Below are 18,244 nucleotides of genomic sequence, written 5' to 3' on the forward strand. Positions count from 1 at the left end.
GTGGCTTACGGCAGGGGTGAAACGCAGGTCCATGCCACCGCCTGGGGGTGGCTGGGTCCGTGCTGGGTTGGGTGTGGGCAGCGGGGGGCAGCTGGATGGCGCTCTCGGGACCATCCCTGTGAGCTTCCTGGAGGAGCCGCTGGGGGGGGTCAGCGGCCGCAGCTTCGAGGCGACTCCAGGTCGAGTGGCTGAAGTGTGGGCGGGTTGGGCGCTGCCTCGGGGCCAGTTTAGTCGGAGCCCAGCGGGCAGGGGACCCTGGCGACCAGGGAGACGCGGCGGGCCTGGCCCCGTGGGCTGTGGTGGGCGGGCGGCGCTGAGAGGAGGTGGGCCAAGCTGGCTCCGCTGCCCAGGGGCTGCGTGGCTGGACCAGGTCCCGCTGGTGGCCGTAGCAGCATCAGTGATGGCTGCCCTCACGTGTGAGGTTAGGATGCATGTTTGCTCCTCTGGGCCTTTGCAGGTGCCCTGCAGCTGCCACGCGGGACTCTATAGTTGGGAGGAAATGCCCAGATTACCGAGGAAGGTTCTGAGGAATTGTGAATCCTTTCTGAGGATTTGTAGTAACGGGGAGGGAACGGCCCTGGGGACCGAGATCCTCAGGACTTGTGGGGAAAGCACTGTGGCAGGAACCCCGCGGGGGCCTGACGCTGCCGTGTTTCCTCCCCAGGTCGTGCACACGCACAGGCCGCACTTCCTGGCCCTGCATTGCCAGGAGTTCGGAGGGAAGAACTATGAAGCCTCCATGTCGCACGTGGACAAGTTTGTCAGGTACGTCCCGGGGCAGCCGCTTGTCCCTCTGCTTCCTCCTGGGGTGGGGGGCACGCTCGTGTGAGCACGAGGCCCGGGGTGGGGTGACAGCGCCCCCCGGGTCCAGGCCGAGATGCGGTCACGTGGCCCGATGGCTGTGAGCCTGCTGCTTCTGTTTCTGCTTCTGCTGCGGCCGGGGACAGACGGGGCTGATGTCCATGCAGCAGCCCACGGCTTTTCTGTGGCAGTGGGACGGGCACAGAGCGTCATCGTCGGGGTGGCTCTGTGGACGGCGGGCCTGCCTGGCGCCCCACGGGAAGCGAGGGCCCGGGCCTGCCTGGCGCCCCACGGGAAGCGAGGGCCCGGGCCTCGGGAAGTAGGCGCAGGGGCGGGGGCAGGACAGGTGGGACGGCAGGCCTGGGCCAAGAGGCTGCGTGCCGGACAGCCCTGGGTATCAGCAGCCGCCAGAGCGTCCTTCCTGCCTCTGGCCCCAGCGCCTGGGGCACCCTCTCTGCACTGTGTCCCCTGCGATGTGGCCCTGTCCTCCCCGACCCCAGACCCCGGGCCCTGTGACTGCTCCCACCGGTGGAGTGTGGAGAGGTGACACGTGCCACTTGTGAGGCTGGTCGTTGAAGGCGGCTGTGGGTGGGGTGGGCCGGGGCCACGTGTGGTGCGCAGGTCTGCGGGTGGGGGGCCTCCATAGGCTCAGCCTGCGGCCCCGCCTGAGGCTGGGTGCAGCTGCTGTCCCAGGCCTCGGCCCCCGTCACAGTCCCCAATGACGTGGAATGACACAAGCCATCCGTGTTTTCAGCTGTCAAATTGTGGGGTCCTTTGTTAAAAGGCAAATTTTTAAAAGCTACCACACTTTCCCCAAATAAGCTATAATTTAAGGCAATTTCAATCAAAATGTTTTCTTAACACTTTAACGCTAGAATTAATATGGAAGTGCAGAGAGGCAGGACTTGCTGCAGTACTACTGAAACACAGCAAGGGGGGTGTCCTCAACTCCCCCGGCCCGAGGGCCTCCTGTGTCTGTGTGTGTGTGTGCAGGCGGCACCTGGATGCGCGGCAGCGGAGCTCCTGCCCCGCCTCACCCCAGTGTGTAGCAGGTGGCGGCTGGGTCAGGGGGCGGTACCACTGGTGTCCTGGGCCAGGAAACCATGAAGCTGGGTCCCCAGCACGTTTTGTTCTCTCCACACACAGGGATGAATTTCAGTTATTACTGAGTCAATGTAAAAGGCCCGAGGACAATTCAAGAGTAAAGTGTAGGAGAGCATCTAGGGAGAGATTTCTTTAAAAAGGTGCAAAAGTGCAGCCCACAAGAGGAAAGACTGACGCATTTGACCATGTTGAAGTTAAAAGCTTTATCAAGAGACACTATAAACAAAGTAAAAGTTTAGCCACACCTGGGAAAAGATATCTGCAACATACTTTACTGACAGAAATCGTCAGTATTTAAATATATAAAGAGCTGCAGTAAGTCAGTAAGAAAAGAACACCTTTGGAGAAGCTGGGCACATCGGCGACAAGCAGATGCAGGTGAGGGGCAGCGCCCGGCAGGGCTGTGCGTCCGAGCTCGCGGGATCCCACGGCTCCCATCCCCCACCGTCCCCTGCCGTCCCCCTGCTGTTGTCGGAGATGTTTTACTCCTGCCTGTGCTCTGCGTCACATACATGTTGTTATTTTTGCTTGAAACCGTCGGTTGCCTCTTGAAAAGGTTAAAAAGTGAGAGAACATGTCACCTGTTTGACTAGAGTCACCTGCCCCTCCCGGGGTGGGTCCTTCTCCGTACAGTCAGCTTTCTCTCCAGCACCATTTTCCTTCAGCCTGAGAACCTGAACATTTATCTCAACACAAGTTGCTGCTGGTCAATTCTCTCAGCTTTTGTTTATCTGAAAAGGGTCTTTGTCTTTGTTTTTGAAAGATGCTTTTGTTGTAAGCAGAATCCTAGCTTGTCCATTTTTTCCCTTCAGTGCTTTAAGGGTATTGTCCCATTGTTCTCTGTGTGCCATTGTTCCTGAGGAGAACTGGGCTGTTGTTCTCGTCTTAATTTTCTGTATATCGTGTGTCTTTTTTCCTGACTGCTAAGTTTGTCTTTCTAGCTGGTTAGCAGCAACTTGATTGTTTTGCTTTAGTTTGATTTTCTTTGTGTTTATTTTGCTTGGGGCTCTTTGAGCTTTTTCAACCTGTAGGTTTATGACTTCATTGAGATTTGGGAGAAGCTTTTGCATGGTTGCTTCCCTTCTCTTTTGTTCTTGGACTCTGGCTTCCTGATGGGAGACTGTCACACAGGTCTCTACAGCTCTTTCGGTTTTGTTTGTTTTTTTTCAGTTCATTTTTTCTCTTTGCTGCAGTTTGGATATAGTTGTGTCTGTTCTTCTTTACGTTTTAATCTGCTGTTAGGCATATTCAGTGAATTTATTTCTGAGGCTGTATTTTTCAGCTCTAGAACTTTCGTTTGTGTCCATGTTTTCCTTTAAATCTTTGGTTACATTTATAATATCTGTTTCAAGTTTATTTCCAGCAAGCTCCATCATTTTTATTCTTTCTACATCTGTTTCTGTTGCCTTTTTTTTGTAGATTATGGGTCATATTTGTTGCTCTTCAACATGTCAGTAATTTTGATTCTGCTGCTGTGTGTGTTTTGTGTCTGCGTCTTGCCTCGCCCCCTAAAGCATGTTGGGGTTCATCCCAGCAGGCAGGTAGGTGCTTGAGGACTAGTTTGATCCTCTCAAGGCTTATCTTCTTCCTTCCCCTCCTCCCTATTCCTTCCTGCCTTCCTCATTGTCACTCCTTAAAGCTGGAGCCCCTCTTCTTCCTGTCCTGAGTGCTGGCTGGTCACACAGCGCCCATGTCCTCCACCCCCTGCCGGGGCGCTGGTTGGGGGGGGTGTCAGGTGCCTCTGTCCATCCGGCGCCATCACAGAACTCGAGGGTGCACCACAGCTCTGTCCCGGCCATGTCTGTAGAGATGGTGGCGAGGTCGCCTGCTGAAGGGTTTTCTGGTGACAAAGCGTGGCCGTGAGGTGTGCAGTTAGGGCTGGAGCCTGTTCATAAGGGACGTCTGGAGACCCTTCCTTCCTTCTTGCTGCAAAGCCTTGGCCACTTGGTCATGGTCCCCAGCTTCTCTCCTGTGAGGAGCGAATGCGGGCGGGACTGCCCAGGCCCGGGGGCGCCTGTGTGGCCTCTGTGAGGGCTGGGTGCAAACAGCCAGGATGCCCCACAGGCTGTGGACTCGAGCTTTCCTGGTGTGTGGCCCTGGGTGAGTTCCCTGTGTCAGCTTCCCGAGGGGCCCCCATCCTGCTCATCTCACGGCCGGCATGGAGCGGCCTGCACTGAGGGTGCATAGTGGGTCTCAGTTTATGCCACCTTCGCCTCTCTTCCCCTCCCCCTGCCCCTTCCCCTCCCCCCCTCCTTCCTTCCCCCCTGTTGCTGTTGTTTTCAGGACAACGTAAAGCATGGTTTCCAAGCTGCCATTCCTGTGCTTCGTAAGCGCTCCTATAAGAGGGTGCAGTGTCCGTGTGGCTGTGCGTTAAACAGCTCCCTCTTTTCCTTCCAGAGAACTGCTGTCCGGTGATGCGATGAAAGAGTATAACAGGGCGCGGGTCTACCTGGATGAAAACTACGAGTCCCAGGAACACTTCACGGTGAGCACACTTTCCTTCCGTGGAGTAAGCGTTGGCCAAGCCAAGAGTCTGCTGGAGCTGCCATCCTCTGATTACGTAAAGAGACTCGGTGGCCAGCTCTGCCATGGGCACAGGCGGCCGTGCATGAATTACAGTGTGACAGTGGTCTGGGGGACGGCGGATGCCCGGGGAAGCAACCCCGGCTGGCGTGGTGGCCACGGGCGTGCCAGGTGCAGGGCCAGGCGGGGGCGTCTCGGAGCAGCGAGGTCGGCCAGCTTTGAGTGGCCGTTGCTGCTGGGAGGCTCTCACCGTGTTTGGGGAGCCCTGAGGCCGCCTGTGCTCCCTAGTGTCTTGTGTCATCTGTCCTCCACGGCCTTCCGCTCACACCGTCCCCTGCTGCAGGTGCTGGTTGCTGGGTCCCCTCATCAAGGCATCCCTGGCCCAGGGATCCGGCAGCAGGTGACCGTATGCCCGCTGCCTGGACCGGGGCTTACGTGCGGGGAGCGGGGGCTGGGAAGAGCGTCCTGCGTAGAGCGGCCGGGGCAGAGGTGCCACCGCGCCTCCCCTCTGCTTAGAGAGGCTGCTGCCAGGTTTCAGGCCTTAAATTCGGGGCGTCTGATGCCAGTTGTGAGGTGGTCACGGGCTGCAGGTTCGTGTCTCTGTCTTTAGCTGCATTTGCAAGATCCTGCATCCCAGGGTCTTGCCTCTGCCACGCTGCTCGCCGCGGGGACCCTCCCCGCATTTGCAGGGGCCTCACCCCACGGTGGCGGGCCCAGCAAGGCCTCGAGGGCGGGGACACAGCCCCCCTCTCTCTCCCCTTTCTCCCCAACGGCTCCCTCTCCACAGTTCATCCTGCAAATAAAAATGCTTTCCCCAAGTGGGACTTACTCAGATGGAAACGGCAGCGTCTGGAATGAGAACCACACCGTTAGCAGCTTAGGGCCACAGCGTCAGGAAGAGCTCCCTGAAGGGCTGCAGCCGCAGGAGCTGTGGAGAAAGAAGGACTTGGCGATGGGCATCGCCCAGTGCCAGGACGTCAGGTGGTGTCTCTGGAGCGCCAGGAGGGCCGGGAGAGGAAAGGGCTGGAAAAGGTCGTGGCTGGGATCTGTCAGAGTTTGGTACAATGTGTAAACCCCATAGATCCAGTCACTGTAACAAGCGTCAGGCGGTCAGCATCGTCCCCGGGTTGCTGCTGGCGGGTTAGCGGGGCCCCTCGTCGCCTCCCCCTCTCAGAGACCTCGGTCCCTGCTCGGCCAGTAGAGCCGCCATGGCCCACCCTGGCCCTGGTCGCCTCTGCCTCGTGGACACCATGCTCGGGTCCTCACAGTCTCCTTTAGGTGGCAAGATGGGTATTTTACAAGCAAAAGGATGAAGACCATCCACATGGGTTCTGAGAAGGTAGGAGTGGCCAAGTTGATACCGAAGGAGCCTTCAGAGCGAGGGCTGTGACGGGGCCAGGGCGCCGGAGGCAGCTCCCCAGGGGGATGTGGCAGCCCATCGTGCGGGTACCCGTGTCAGAGCTACGTGTGTGGGAAAGCTGGCAGAGTCCCTGACAGCCGGCGTGAGCTCACGGGCCTCCGTGGGACACGGGGCTGGTGGCTGCACGCGCAGCCCTGGGACGTGGACAGGGCATGTGGCACGTGGCATGCCGAGGGGCGAGGCGGCCTCCACTCCCTTCCCTGGGAAGGCGAGTGTTGCCCTGACGTTTGTCGGGGTGGGTGCAGGGTCGCCGGTGGTTGGGAGGGGGTCCATCCCGAGGACTCGAGCATTCCCACCCTGGCGGCCAGAGCACAGACGGTCTGGGGCCTGGACGAGCCTTGGCCTGTGTGTGCACATGGAACATTCCACACACTGAAATCTGAGCCGAAAACGCAGCTCAGCACGTGTAGGAGATTGAGGTCACACAGAGGAACTAAATTAGGAGTAAACAAAAGCGGTATCTGGAAATAAGCCCCAAATATTTGGAAATAAACAAGAAACTTGTAAATAACCCATGAGTCACAAAGGACATTAGAAATTATTTCCAATTACACGGAAAACAAACTAAAAACCTTCAAAATTTGTGAGATGCACCTAAAGTAGTGCTTAGAGGGAAATTTCTAGCATCAAACGCTTACATTAGAAGTTTTTAAAATGAAGAGCAAATTTAACCAACGCCCGTACAAGAAAGGAAATCATAAAATAAGACAGAAATCAGTGAAATAGAAAATAGAATATTAGAGAAAATCAACGAAATCAAACTGATTCCTCAGAAAGGCTGACATATCTGATACACCTTCCCCAGTGGACCAGAGACTGAGGCAGGGGTGGGTGGCCGAGGGAGAGTGGAGGCGTTTGTTTCCCTGGGGCAGAGGCCATCCGCTGAGGGAGTTATTCTGGCGCCGGCCTCCGTGCCCCGTGGGGCTCTATGTGCGCCTGGGACTGAGTCAACAGTGAAGCGTGGGTATCAGCTTGTTAGTGGATGGGGCCTTGGTTCTTGTGCACAGAAGCTGCGGCCTCAGGAAGGCCAGGAGCTCCCACTGTCTCTGTCTGTGGAAGTTTTCTGAAATGCTGAGTTTTCTAGTTCTCTGTGGTCTGTTTTGTGTCACCTGTCGTGACATGCTGACGTAAAACCTGCGTCTCTCCTCCAGCCAAATGCTTGGTGGGCGGAGAAAAGGTTTGTGTTGGAGGCGCCTGGGGGCTGAGAGCTCCATTTCGGTCTTCCTCACCCCTGGAGATTTATCTTAAATTGTGACTTCACAATTTGCAGTGGAATACAGAAACCTGCCAGAGCATTGCCATCACTCAGCAGCTTCACTGGAGAAGTAGCCGTCTTGCAAACTGTTGTGTATAAGCATGGTCATCAAAAATTATTTGATAACAAAAGTTGGAAGTAATTTTAAGTACCCAGAATTAGGTATTTTTACACTGTGGACCAGCCACATGGTGGGGTAATGTGCAACCACTGCAGACACTACAAATGACATGCCTGGAAGGTCTTCCTGTCCGGCTGGTGCATGGAGGTACCTAAGGACGATATTACGTCCAGTCTCTTCCTCCACAGGTCGACTGTCACATTTACATCTGAGACCAGCGTGCATCCAACACCCCCAGCATCTCTCAGTTAGAACCGGCAGCGTTTTCCTCTCTTGGTCTTAAGTACACTGATGGCACGTTAGTCGGTGACAGGGCCATCCTGCTTGGTTCCAGTCTGGCACCTCCCTGGGCAGGACTGACCCTGCACGGGACGGCACCGCATCAGACATGGGGATGAGCCCAGGTCTGAGGCGCTGAGGCTGTGGCTCCAGGTGTCTGCAGGACTGGACAGTGTCTGGGAGTTGAGGATGAAGGTCCAGCCTGCCCAAGGAGGGGTGGGTGTGTCGGCTGGCCCTGCGAGGCTGTGGCCTGGCTTGCCTTCCAGGGTTGCTGTCCTGCCGCCGGTCCCCTCCTGCAACCACAGTCCAGTGTGGGCATGTTTCCCGGGGCGGGGGTGTGGGGGGCGGCGGGAATGGCCCAGCGGTGCTCCGCTCTCCGGGTCTGGACCTCATCCCAGACTCTTCCCCGGGGGAGGCGTGTGTTTCTCACCCGTCTCCTGACTGGGACCGTAATGGTTTGTGATAAAATCCTGCTTGGCCCTGGCCCTGCGGCCCCATCCCCGTCGTGCCCGTCCATCGCCCCTTCGGTGTGTTGTGCGTGGAACCGCCTTTGCTGGGTCCCCTGGACGTCCTGTTGGAGGGGACCTGGGCAGCGCTGGCCAGGTACATGGCCACCCTCTCGCCCCAGCCTGGTGGCCTCTGGCTGTCAGAGGGAGGAAAATTTAATTTTTACAAGATTAATAGTATTGGAGCAATATTTTTAGCTGAGTGTGGTTCAAATAATAGGCCATTAATTGAAAAAGGAAATTGAAATGAATTTATCTTGTACATAAATGCTGTCACAGGTATTAACAGGGATCAGAAAATTGCAGCCTGTTCCCAGAAAGAGCTGAACCTACAGCTGCACCTGGCGATGAGCATAATGGTGGGGGGCTGTGTGTCCTGGGGGTCGGCATCCTGGGGGGCTGTGTCCTGGGGGTCGGCGTCCTGGGGGCCTGTGTCCTGGGGGTCGGCGTCCTGGGGGGCTGTGTCCTGGGGGTCGGCGTCCTGGGGGGGCTCTGGGCCAGCAGGGTCTGCAGCCTGGAGGAGCTGTGGCCTTGGGGGCAGCGGCACACCAGGAGCCTGCAGATGCTCATTTTCACCAGGAGATGGCGGCAAAGCAGCATTTCCCATCCCAAGCAGGAGCTGCTCGAAGGGCAAGTTTCAGACTTGAATAAAATGATTACGGTAAATTTTGTCTGCCTCTAAGAACCATCCCGAGTGGCCGCTTACTTAAGCACGTGGCTCATCTGGTCTGCTCAGGCCTGAGGAGGTAGAGTGTCCCCCACTGGGCGTCCTGCGGCGGGCCACCCTCCCTCAGGCCCTGCCCACTGGCCGGGTCCCTGCCCGCCTGCATGTCCTTCGGGAAGGTCGAGCTGGAAGTCTGTTCGTTCGGAGGTGCCACCAGCATGGCATGCTGGCATCGTCCGTCCCGTTCCCGGGAACTCATTAACCGCCGTCATGGGCCAAGGACCTGGCCCTGGGCGTGGACAGAGCCACGGGCGAGCCGCACGGGACGGAGGGAGCTTGCAGGCTGCTGCAGCACCTCAGACCCTGGGCCCTCCTCGTCTCTGGGCACCGGCCACCTTGGTGTGCTTGGGGTTGGCCTTCTGATTACCGTGTCTTCCTCCTCGAATCCAGAGTCCGGGAGCAGCAGCCTTGCTCCCTGTGCTGCCCGGGGCCTGGGCTGGTGCCAGTGCCGGTGCCCGGCAGCCATGCTCTGAGCAGGGAAGGAGACATCCTGGGGCAGAGGGGCCAGGATGCAGTGGTGGGCTGGACGTGGATGCCCCGGGCGCCCCCAGCATGGGTCCAGAGCCATGGATGCACCAGTGTGAGCTCACGGGGGGTGCCGGCCTGAGGACAGACCTCCAGGCCATCCGGGTGTACGTGCATTGAAGACCGCGGGTTGGGCGAGTTTCCCCGAGAGGAGGCTGGGAAGACAGAAGGCTCATGCAGGGCATAGTTGGGGAGGTGGGGGCAGGGGCGGGCTGGAGGGCACGCGACAGTGAAGGAGAACCCCCGAGGGAGGGGCTGCCCCCCAGGCACCCGCCCTCCCCGGCCCCGCCCCCTGCCCAAGGCTGCCGGAGCGGACGTGGGCTTCTGGACGGGGCGTCCAGCAGAGGAAGGGTTGGGCTGTGCAGCCAGCGCCCTGGACGGCCTTCGCCCAAGCGTTTTCCGTGGTGAGGTGGTAAACACCCTGGGTCTCCTGGCCGACGTCGACGCCCAACATCCCCCAGTGATTTTGTGTTTGCCTGAAAGAGGCAAGGTGGCCCAGTTTTAATCCCCCGGAGAGTTCAGACGCGGGTTCTGTTCCCGCCATGCCAGGTGCGCTCACGGAAGGTGACCGTCTCCAGGGAGCACAAGCAGGAGTGCCCAGAAGAGGCCACTCCGGTGAGCCCCTTGCGGGGTCCCTTGAGGTGTGGCTGCGGGGGTCCTGCAAGGCCTGACCCACCCGCTCCCTGTTCCCATGGCGGCTCCCGAGTCCCTCCCAGGCACCACGTGGTGGGGTGAGCCCGGTTATTGCTGGGACGCCCTTCCAGCGTAGGGGGTGCAGGTTCGATCCCTGGTTGGAGAACTAGATCCCACATGCTTGGCAGCCAAAAAACCAAAACGTAAAACAGAAGCAATCTTGTAACAAATTCAATAAAGACTTTAAAAATGGTCCACGTGAAAAAAAATCTTTAAAAAAAATGCCTTTAAAAAGAAAAATGCAGAGGAGACCAAGAGAAGGGGGCACGGCTGTCGTTCAGCCGTCCCTCCTGCACCGCGGTGGTGCTGCGTTCTGCAAGCCCGTGTCCCGAGGAACGTGGCTGCCACCCCGACGCACCCTCCGTCCTGCTCTTTCCCTCCTCCGTCCCCTGCAGGTACTGCAGGCCCTTTGCACCAGCCCTGCCCTCCCTGGGTGCCCTTGCTTCGCAGGCCCCGTGGACCGGCTGCCCCAGGAGAGGTCAGAGTGCTAGCCTGCCTCCTCCCGGGCCTCTCCCTTCCCTCCTCCCTCCAGTGCCCCTCCTTTTCATATGCACATCCTGCCCCTTCCCAGGGCCTGGCTCCCCACGTCTGTCATGCGTGCTCATGACAGAAGCGTCAGCAGTGGCAGTGTGAGCACCCCCCTGTACATCATTGGATTTAACCATGGAGTCCGGTGGAAGAGCGTTAATAGTCGGGCACGTGATGTGAATCTGTGACTTTGTCAGAAAAGTGATTCATACAAGAATGCTTGGAAGAAACCTTCTCAGTTACAAGGATGGGCCCCAAGGTGGATTGGGACTTTCCTCAGAGGAAGGAGAGTGGGCTGTTTATCAGTGTAAGTTCAGGGCTTCTCAGGGCTGGTGAAGGCTCCAAGCAGGCACAGCCAGTGGCCACTCACGTGCCCCCCTCACCTGGGGCCCCCGCATCCTCCCCCCTCACCTGGTCACCTGTGATGAAGAAGGGGAGGAGAATGGGGTAGGCACCTCGCTCCTGAGGCAGGACACGCAGCCTGGCCCAGAGACCCCAACGTGCAGTACCAGAGGGGCCACCTGAGGGGTGGGGCTGACGCAAGTCCCTGGGGAGCCCCCTGGTACAGAGGGTTGGTGCTCCGAGCACGTGAGGTGCAGGCACAGGCCCTTGCTTGGTTTTCTCCCCGAAACACCTGCTGGTGGAGCAGCTGGCGGCCATGGGCATCAGCTCCAGCCTGCTGGGCAGGACCCCCCAGAGCCTCCCGACCTGGCCTGCTCGGGCGACTGGGCGGGGAGCCTGGAGGGCGTCGCCCCCTCAGAGGGCGGGCGGCCCCCTCCGTCTCTGCGGCGGGGCGGGCATGGCCGCCCCGTGCCCTGGCCTCACCCCTCCCCTCCCCGCCCCTCCCGCAGTGGCACCACGTCAGCCCCGCACGCGTCTGTGCTGGGAGGGGCCTTTCTGGCGGTGCCTTCGCGAGTCCCCCTTGTCCGGCGTCAGCCTGCAGGACCTGAGCCGCGTGGCCGTCTGTCCAGTGGACGTGACGCCTGGGGAGCGCGGGCCGGAGGCTGGCGGAGGGCTCCCCCTGTTGGCGCCGGGCTGGGGTCATGGGCCCAGGGGGAGCCATGCGGTCGGGGCAGCCACGCGGGTGTCCATGGGCTGGGAGAGTGCCGACTTCCCCTCAAAGCTCGGAAAGTGGGGTTGCGTCTGGGCAGACTGGTCAGCGGCTGTCAGTGGCCGGCACCTGTGTCCCCAGGGCACCGGGAAGGCCGGCGGGGGGGAGAGTCTCCAGGGCTGCACCTGGAAGATGGAGGCCCTGCGCTGTCCAGGGTCCCAGGCTCGCCCTCCTCTGCTTCCCACCACCGGCCTCCAGCTTCATCCGCGGTTAACTTGGCCCCTGGAAGGGGCTCATGGGTGGGCTTCATTTCCTGTGGGGTGAGAGTGCAGCCAGACCAGAAACCCACTGACACAAATTCAAGGCTCACAAAGGTTTCCCGGGACCGTGGCCTCACTGGTCGGGGGCGGGGGTGATGTTGAAGTTGGGAGAAGCGACCCTTTCAGGCCCCTCCAGGAAGCACCTCTCCATCCCTGGCCTAAAGCTGCGCTTTGCAAACCCACCTGTCCATGGGTCCCCAGGCCAAGAGCGCGCAGTGGCCTGATGGCATTTCTCCCTCCACGTCAGACCAGGAGGCCCAAGGACAGGCCCTGGCGCCTGGGGTGGGTGTGGGGGTCGGTGTGTGCCCCAAGGAGGTCCTCGCCCTGGAGGGTCCATCTGCGTTCCCACTCACTCCACTGTCCATGCTGGTGGCTCCTGGGCCCGGGACCCCGTGAAGGCAGGTCACCACCAAAGCAGCTCCCTCTTCTTCCTTCTCCTCCCTGTTTTGGGGGCTGCTTCCTCTCCTCACCGGCGGAGCACAAGTCTGGAGGGTCTGCGCTGGCCTCGGTGGTCTCCTTCTGCAGGAGGGTCTGGGCCTGCCTTCCAGCCGTGGTGGCAGCTGCTCTTTTCTGTCGTGTCCCAGGGCCCTACCCCCGCCCCTCGGTGGCCCAGTGCCTGTGCAGGGTCAGGCCGGAAGCCACGCTCCTTCCGAGGAGACGCCCTCCTGGACCCTCCTGGCTCCTTGCTCCGAGACCTGCCCCTTCCCTGTCTCTGCTCTCCTGGATAAGATTTTAGGGAAAATTTATAGAAAAGTAATGGAGCTTACTGATGTTCTCTGATCCAGGGAAGGGGAGGAGGGCAAACGCATCCTGATGAGGGAACCGACCTACTTTAGGGGGCCCCTCCGGCCCCGCCCCGTCTCCCAGCCTCTTGCCCCGCCTGTGGGTCCAGACAGGCCTGATAAAGTGAGGGAAGCAAGATTGGTTTTCCGAGGGCACCGGGCCCTCCACGCTCAGCTAAATCACAGCTGTCGGCCTCGGGGGTGGGGGACGGCCGCTCCCGCTGCGGCCCCTGCAGCCCCGTGGGACGTGGTGATGTGCGGCCGGGCAGCGGCAGGGGCTGCAGGGAAGGTGAAACTGTCATATCGATCTTTTTAGCACTAAAATATGAGCCACTTTACTCTGCACCCCGCTGCTGTGATGTGAAAAATAATAACTGAGATCCAAATTAAAAATATTGATCTCTGGAAGGTGCTGGAAGTAAATAAACGCCTCCCGAAGTTTTCGGGTCAGCCGAGAGACGGCACTCAGCAATAAACGTGTCCGCGGGCCAGAGCCCAGGGTTCTTGATCTGTTTTTTCTTTAAATTGATTTTTCATTATTTACTTCCTAAAAGTGTTGGAATTTGGTCCTCAACTGTTAAATCCCAGCGTTTGGGCGAATTATTTCTTTGGGGCTTATGAGGTGCGCCTAATCCACTTGTTCATTGATTGATTGATTTTTGACTCAATAAGCTTGCAGCCGGGGCCTTATTTAGGGCTTCCATCATAATTTTTTATGCATTTAGGCTCGACTTCTTTATTTCCCTCTAACGGATGAGCTGGCGTTGGGCTATCAAGCGAGGAGGACAGTTGCTGGGCTAGTTTGATCTGGCCGTGCGTTCCGCGGAGTTGGGTGTGTCCTGGCTGTGGGCCAGCGGTGGGGCAGAGCCCTCCGGGGCCTCTGAAAACCCACTTGCCCACCGGGCTGTGACCCCGGGGGTCCGAGAGCTGTCTACAACCACGCGGCTTGAGTCTTGGATGCGGTGATCTTCTGGGAGCCCAGGAGACGCCAGGCTGGGTGCTTCCGGAGGCCCTCCTCTCCAGAGGCCCCGAAAGCTTGGGCGCATCGGGTCGCCGCACAGTCTGGGTCCGCGGGCCTGGCAGGAAGGCGGGAGGGCTGGGGACTGGGGGCCACTCGGGAAGGACAGAGGAAGTGCTGTGTGGCACCTTCTGTGGGGCCGTTGTGAGGTGAAAACTCACCTGGGAAGACCTGGCAGACTTTAAACATGTCTCGTGGCTGACAGCGGGTCCTGCTGCCCCGAGAGCCAGTGGCCGTTCCCACTGGTGGCTGGAACAGGGCACCGCCAGGCGTGGGAGCTCCCTGGGCTGGACCCCGGGGTGGCAGGAAGAAGGGGGCTGTGCCTAGGGCCCCGGGGGGGCGGTGTGCTGCCCCACCCCGCGCTCTGTGTGCCCAAGGCTGCCGTGTGGTCCTTAGCTCCAGGAGGGCCCCTGTGTGCCTGCTCGTGGCCGTGGGAAGCAGTGGCTGCAGGTCCTGTGTGGGCCGTCCCACAGGTGATGCTGAGTGCTGGTGCCATGGAAAGCACGTGTGCAGGGCCCCGTGTCTGCTCCGGCGGGAGCCGTCCATGGAAGGCCTCTCCTGGCATCCTCGCGCGGCCCATGGTTGCCCATACTGGGTGCAGGAGGAGGCCAAGGCCGTGGCGGCTTGTCTGCCTCACCTGGACTTGAATCCCAGGCCACGAGGCTGCCTCAGTGCCTTGCCCGAGAGCCTGGGGTCCTGACCGCCGCCTAGGCCAGGCCAGGTCGGGAAGGCTGGAGACGTTTCTGAGAGTGGCTGGCGTGCTGGCCAGAGGGAAGGAGGGCCACTGGCTGGGGCACGGAGGTGTCACTGGGTCCCGCAGAGGACAGAGCCCTCGGGGGTTTAGGCGGGCCTGTTTGGGAGGGATGGAGGGTCCAGGAGGAAGGAGCTGCTTTTCTCCATCCTGTTTGGAGGTGGTGGAGTGAGGGGGACATGGCAATGGCTGCTGTACCAGCATGATGGTAGGGTGGAGGACCCCAGGTGTGGCGTCAGCCAGTCGGGGTTTTGGGTGGGAGGTGGGAGGAGCCCCACCAGCCTGGACACGTGGCCTGCCCTCTGGGGGCTGAGATGACCCCTCTCTAGCAGGGAGCTTGTCTGAGTGCCAGACACCCCTGAGTGTCCAGTCCTGGGTCCTATTTTCCAGCTGTAATGCCCATTTCTGGAGCACTGGTACCTGCCCCTCGCTTTGGGCACCACTTCCCCCCAGAAGCCACGTTTCAGATGAGAACATGTGTCTCGGAGGATGACGTGCCCTTCAGAGGCTTGCTGGCTGCCGTAGGAAGTTCGGAGCACTGCCCTCCATTTCCCACCAAAGACCAAGAAGACTGCCTGGGGGCAGCCGCAGAAGGCTCCTTGCGCAGGCTTGGCCCAGTCCTGCTGGTGTGTTGGCACGCGCGGAGCCGAGACCACAGGTGTCGGCCTTCTGAGAGCCGAGTCTGCTGTTCTCGGCAGGGGAGCCTTTCAGTTTGGCTGCAGGACACGCGTGCTGTGCTGTGTGCTGGGCCTACTGCGGGTGCCACGGACGCAGAGACACGGGACACACGCCACGCTGCCTGCGATTCCCCATGCGCTACACACAGCGCACTCACGCTCTTTGCCCTCGTGGAGCTTGCACACTCCAGTGAGCAAGCATGCAGACACGCGACACTCAACCCACAGCATGTGACGTGCTACATGTGACCCTACGTGTGACCTGACATCCTCACACTCTCTGCCCTCGTGGACGCTGGGGCAAACACACAGCTGTGCAGTTGGGAGGTGTGAAGAGAGCTGATGTGCCCGTGTCTGCTGCCCAGAAGCGCCCGCGGGGCCTGATGGTGACAGGAGTGGAGAGCAGGCTGCTCTGAGGATGGCATTTAGTGAGACCCTGAAGGATGTGTGGGAGTGGGTGGGGAAGGAAGGGGGAAAGGGCAGTCCAGGCAGGGCAGTCATGTGGGCACAAGACCAGGGCAGACTTGGAGATGTGCCCCCTGGGCCCCTTTGGGGATGGCCTGCTGCTGGCTGTGGGGCACGTGGTCCTGGGTGGCCTCCCCTGCCTGCCTCCCCCTGAGGCCATGTCCTGCCTGGGCAGCCCACCCTGGTGACTGAGGGAGTGAGGGCATAAAGACCCAGCATCGAGGCCCCATGGGGCGACTCTAAGGGAAGAGAGGGAAGGGCAAGGGCCAGAGGGGCAGGGACCCTGGCAGTGCCTACTTCCAAGGCCACACTGGAAGGCAAAAGACAGACCTTAACCTCTGGCATGCCGGAATTTCCATCCAGAATTCCCATCCAGCCACAGCTTATAAACGTGCAGAAAATGGTACTTCAGATATGTAAGGCCTTTTAAAATAGCATGTCCCCAGTGCCCTCTGTCAGGAAGCTTTGGTTCTCTACCCAAAGGTCCAGGAAGCACAGGAAGCAGGGGTTTGAGCACACCAGCTCCCTTGAGGGCAGGAGCAGAGAGCTCAGACGTGAGGGTTGGCTACCTCCGCCCTGACCAGGTGTCTGCTGGGCTCTTAGCAGAGGGCCTTACCTGGCTCCCTGGGCGTGAAGACTGGATGCCCTTTCTGTTCAGCTTGGGAAACACTGATGTGTGCTCCTCTGTGCTAGGCCTGATTCTCAGCTCTCAAGGGAACCCCCAGGTCAGTAGTGAAGGGAGATCCCAGGAGGATAACCATGTAATAGGCAAGAGAGCAGTCATGCAGCTGGTTAAGTTTCTGGGAGAGAGTCTCCAAGCAGGTGAGATTGATGTGGAAACATACTGAGATGAGGTTTAGAGAGTGTGTGAATGACTTATGATAAATGTATCTTAAAGAACTCAGTTAACAAAAAAAGAAGGCGGTAACGAACTCCAGGGAAAACAAAGAGCTGTTCAAGAGAGGAAAAGCAGTTGTAATGAAATAAGTGGTTCTATTGTGAAGAGCATTTTCAAAGTTATAATGATATAAATACTGATTATTAATTTAAGTAAAAATGTGTTTTTATCTGGAGGATGGGGATGAGGGATAGTGTGTGTGTGTCATGTGAATGAAGGAGGAAGATGGTGTAAAGGGATTAAATCCTTATCCTCCACAGTGGAAAAATCAGTAGTCAATACTGAAGACTAGAAAATCAAGAAGTAGCATTGTAAGCTTTAGAGATACAGAGGGACATGCCAAAGGAAACAATTAAAAGAGAGTAATAGCCTCTGGGGAGGGAAACTTGAAATGGTCAGAGCACTGCTATTTTTCCATTATAAGCTTTGCAGAACTGTGACTTTTTAAGACAAACTTTTAAAAAAAGAAATAGCAGGAAGAGATTCCTTCCCTTATTGCTGACCTCAGAGGAGATGGCCGAGGAGCAGGTGGAGGTGGTGCCTGGGCAGCCTGGCCTCAGGGAGATGGCATGTGGACTTGTGCACTGATGCACAGAGGTGGCTGTGGGCAGTGCATGGGGGTAGTTCCGGCCGTTGAACACAGGCTGTCTGAGAGAGATTACAGTGAGGGAGGAGGCTAGCATCCTGGAGATTCCTTGAGCATCAGGCAGAGGAATTTGAGTGGTCGGCAGGGAACCACTGCAGAGTTTTGGGAAAAGAGGTAAGGCCATCAGAGAGGCAGGGAAGGGATGGGCGGGTTGTTTGGAATGTGAAAGGCCTATAGATGTGGCTTTGAAGTTCTTGTTGAAATCAGTACCCAGAGTGCACCAGAAGTAGTGACCCACTTTGGTTTTATTTTCTTGACTCTGTGCCTTCCTTTCTCTGAGCCTGAGCCATCCAGGGCACGTCCCCTAGTGAACACTGAGGAGAAATGGGCCAAACCCAGGAGGTGAAGACAGTGCAGACTCTGAGTCTCCTGGGATGAGGAAGCCAGGGTGTGACCAGTCCTGGAGTACAGCTTACAGCCCCCGTCCCTGCACACACACCCTTTCACCCCAGCCAAACCACACTGCACCTCCAAATGCATATCTCCACCCCTCTGTGCTGTAGTTTTGAAAACACAGTCCAGAGCCAAGGGCAAATTGTTTGAGGCTTGAGATCAACTTTACTGAATTGACTGCATTGAACGTAATGAGGACAATATCTCCTTCAGGGAAAAACAATACAAAATGCAGTGCTTTCATGACTAGTCAGAATGGATTTGCTAATGGAAAAGTGTTTTGTTTATGTCTTTAAAATCTAGTCATGTAGGTACAGCTTGTAAGCTGTCAACTTGTAAATGATTTAGGTGGAAAATGAAATTCCAATAACTTTACCATTTATAGTAGCACCAAAATGTGAAATATTTAGAATAACTTAGGCCAAAGATAAGCACTACAACATACTGTTGAGAGAAATTAAAGAAGAATGGAGAGATATACCATGTTCATGGATTGAAAGACTCAGTATTGTTAAGATGTCATTTCTCCCAAAATCTATGTAAAGATTCAGTGCAGTACCAATCAAAATCAGAGCAGACTCTTTTTTTTTTAATAGACGTTGACAAACTGGTTCTAAAATTTATATGGAAATGTAAAGAACCTAGATTAGCCAAAACAACTTTGAAAATGAACAAAGATGGAGGAGTTATACTACCTGATTAAGATTTATTATAAATCTACAATACTCAGGACAGTGTAGTCTTGTAAAACCAGAGAAATCGAT

At 57.7% G+C, this 18,244-nt stretch overlaps 1 protein-coding gene across 4 annotated transcripts in view; it reads left to right on the forward strand.

The window, feature by feature from the left end:
• INPP5A (inositol polyphosphate-5-phosphatase A) overlaps positions 1-18,244 on the forward strand; it is a 182,643-nt gene that overhangs the window by 85,100 nt on the left and 79,299 nt on the right. For all 4 annotated transcript variants that reach the window (XM_029245171.1, XM_029245170.1, XM_029245172.1 and 1 more), the window contains exons 3-4: positions 665-765; positions 4,303-4,390. In XM_029245171.1, the coding sequence (XP_029101004.1) occupies positions 665-765; positions 4,303-4,390 (189 nt within the window). The remainder of the gene's footprint in view (positions 1-664; positions 766-4,302; positions 4,391-18,244) is intronic.

The sequence above is a fragment of the Monodon monoceros genome, unplaced genomic scaffold (genome assembly GCF_005190385.1).
Source record: "Monodon monoceros isolate NGI ecotype Baffin Bay Population unplaced genomic scaffold, NGI_Narwhal_1 Super_Scaffold_4, whole genome shotgun sequence".
In the NCBI taxonomy this organism is placed as follows: domain Eukaryota; kingdom Metazoa; phylum Chordata; class Mammalia; order Artiodactyla; family Monodontidae; genus Monodon; species Monodon monoceros.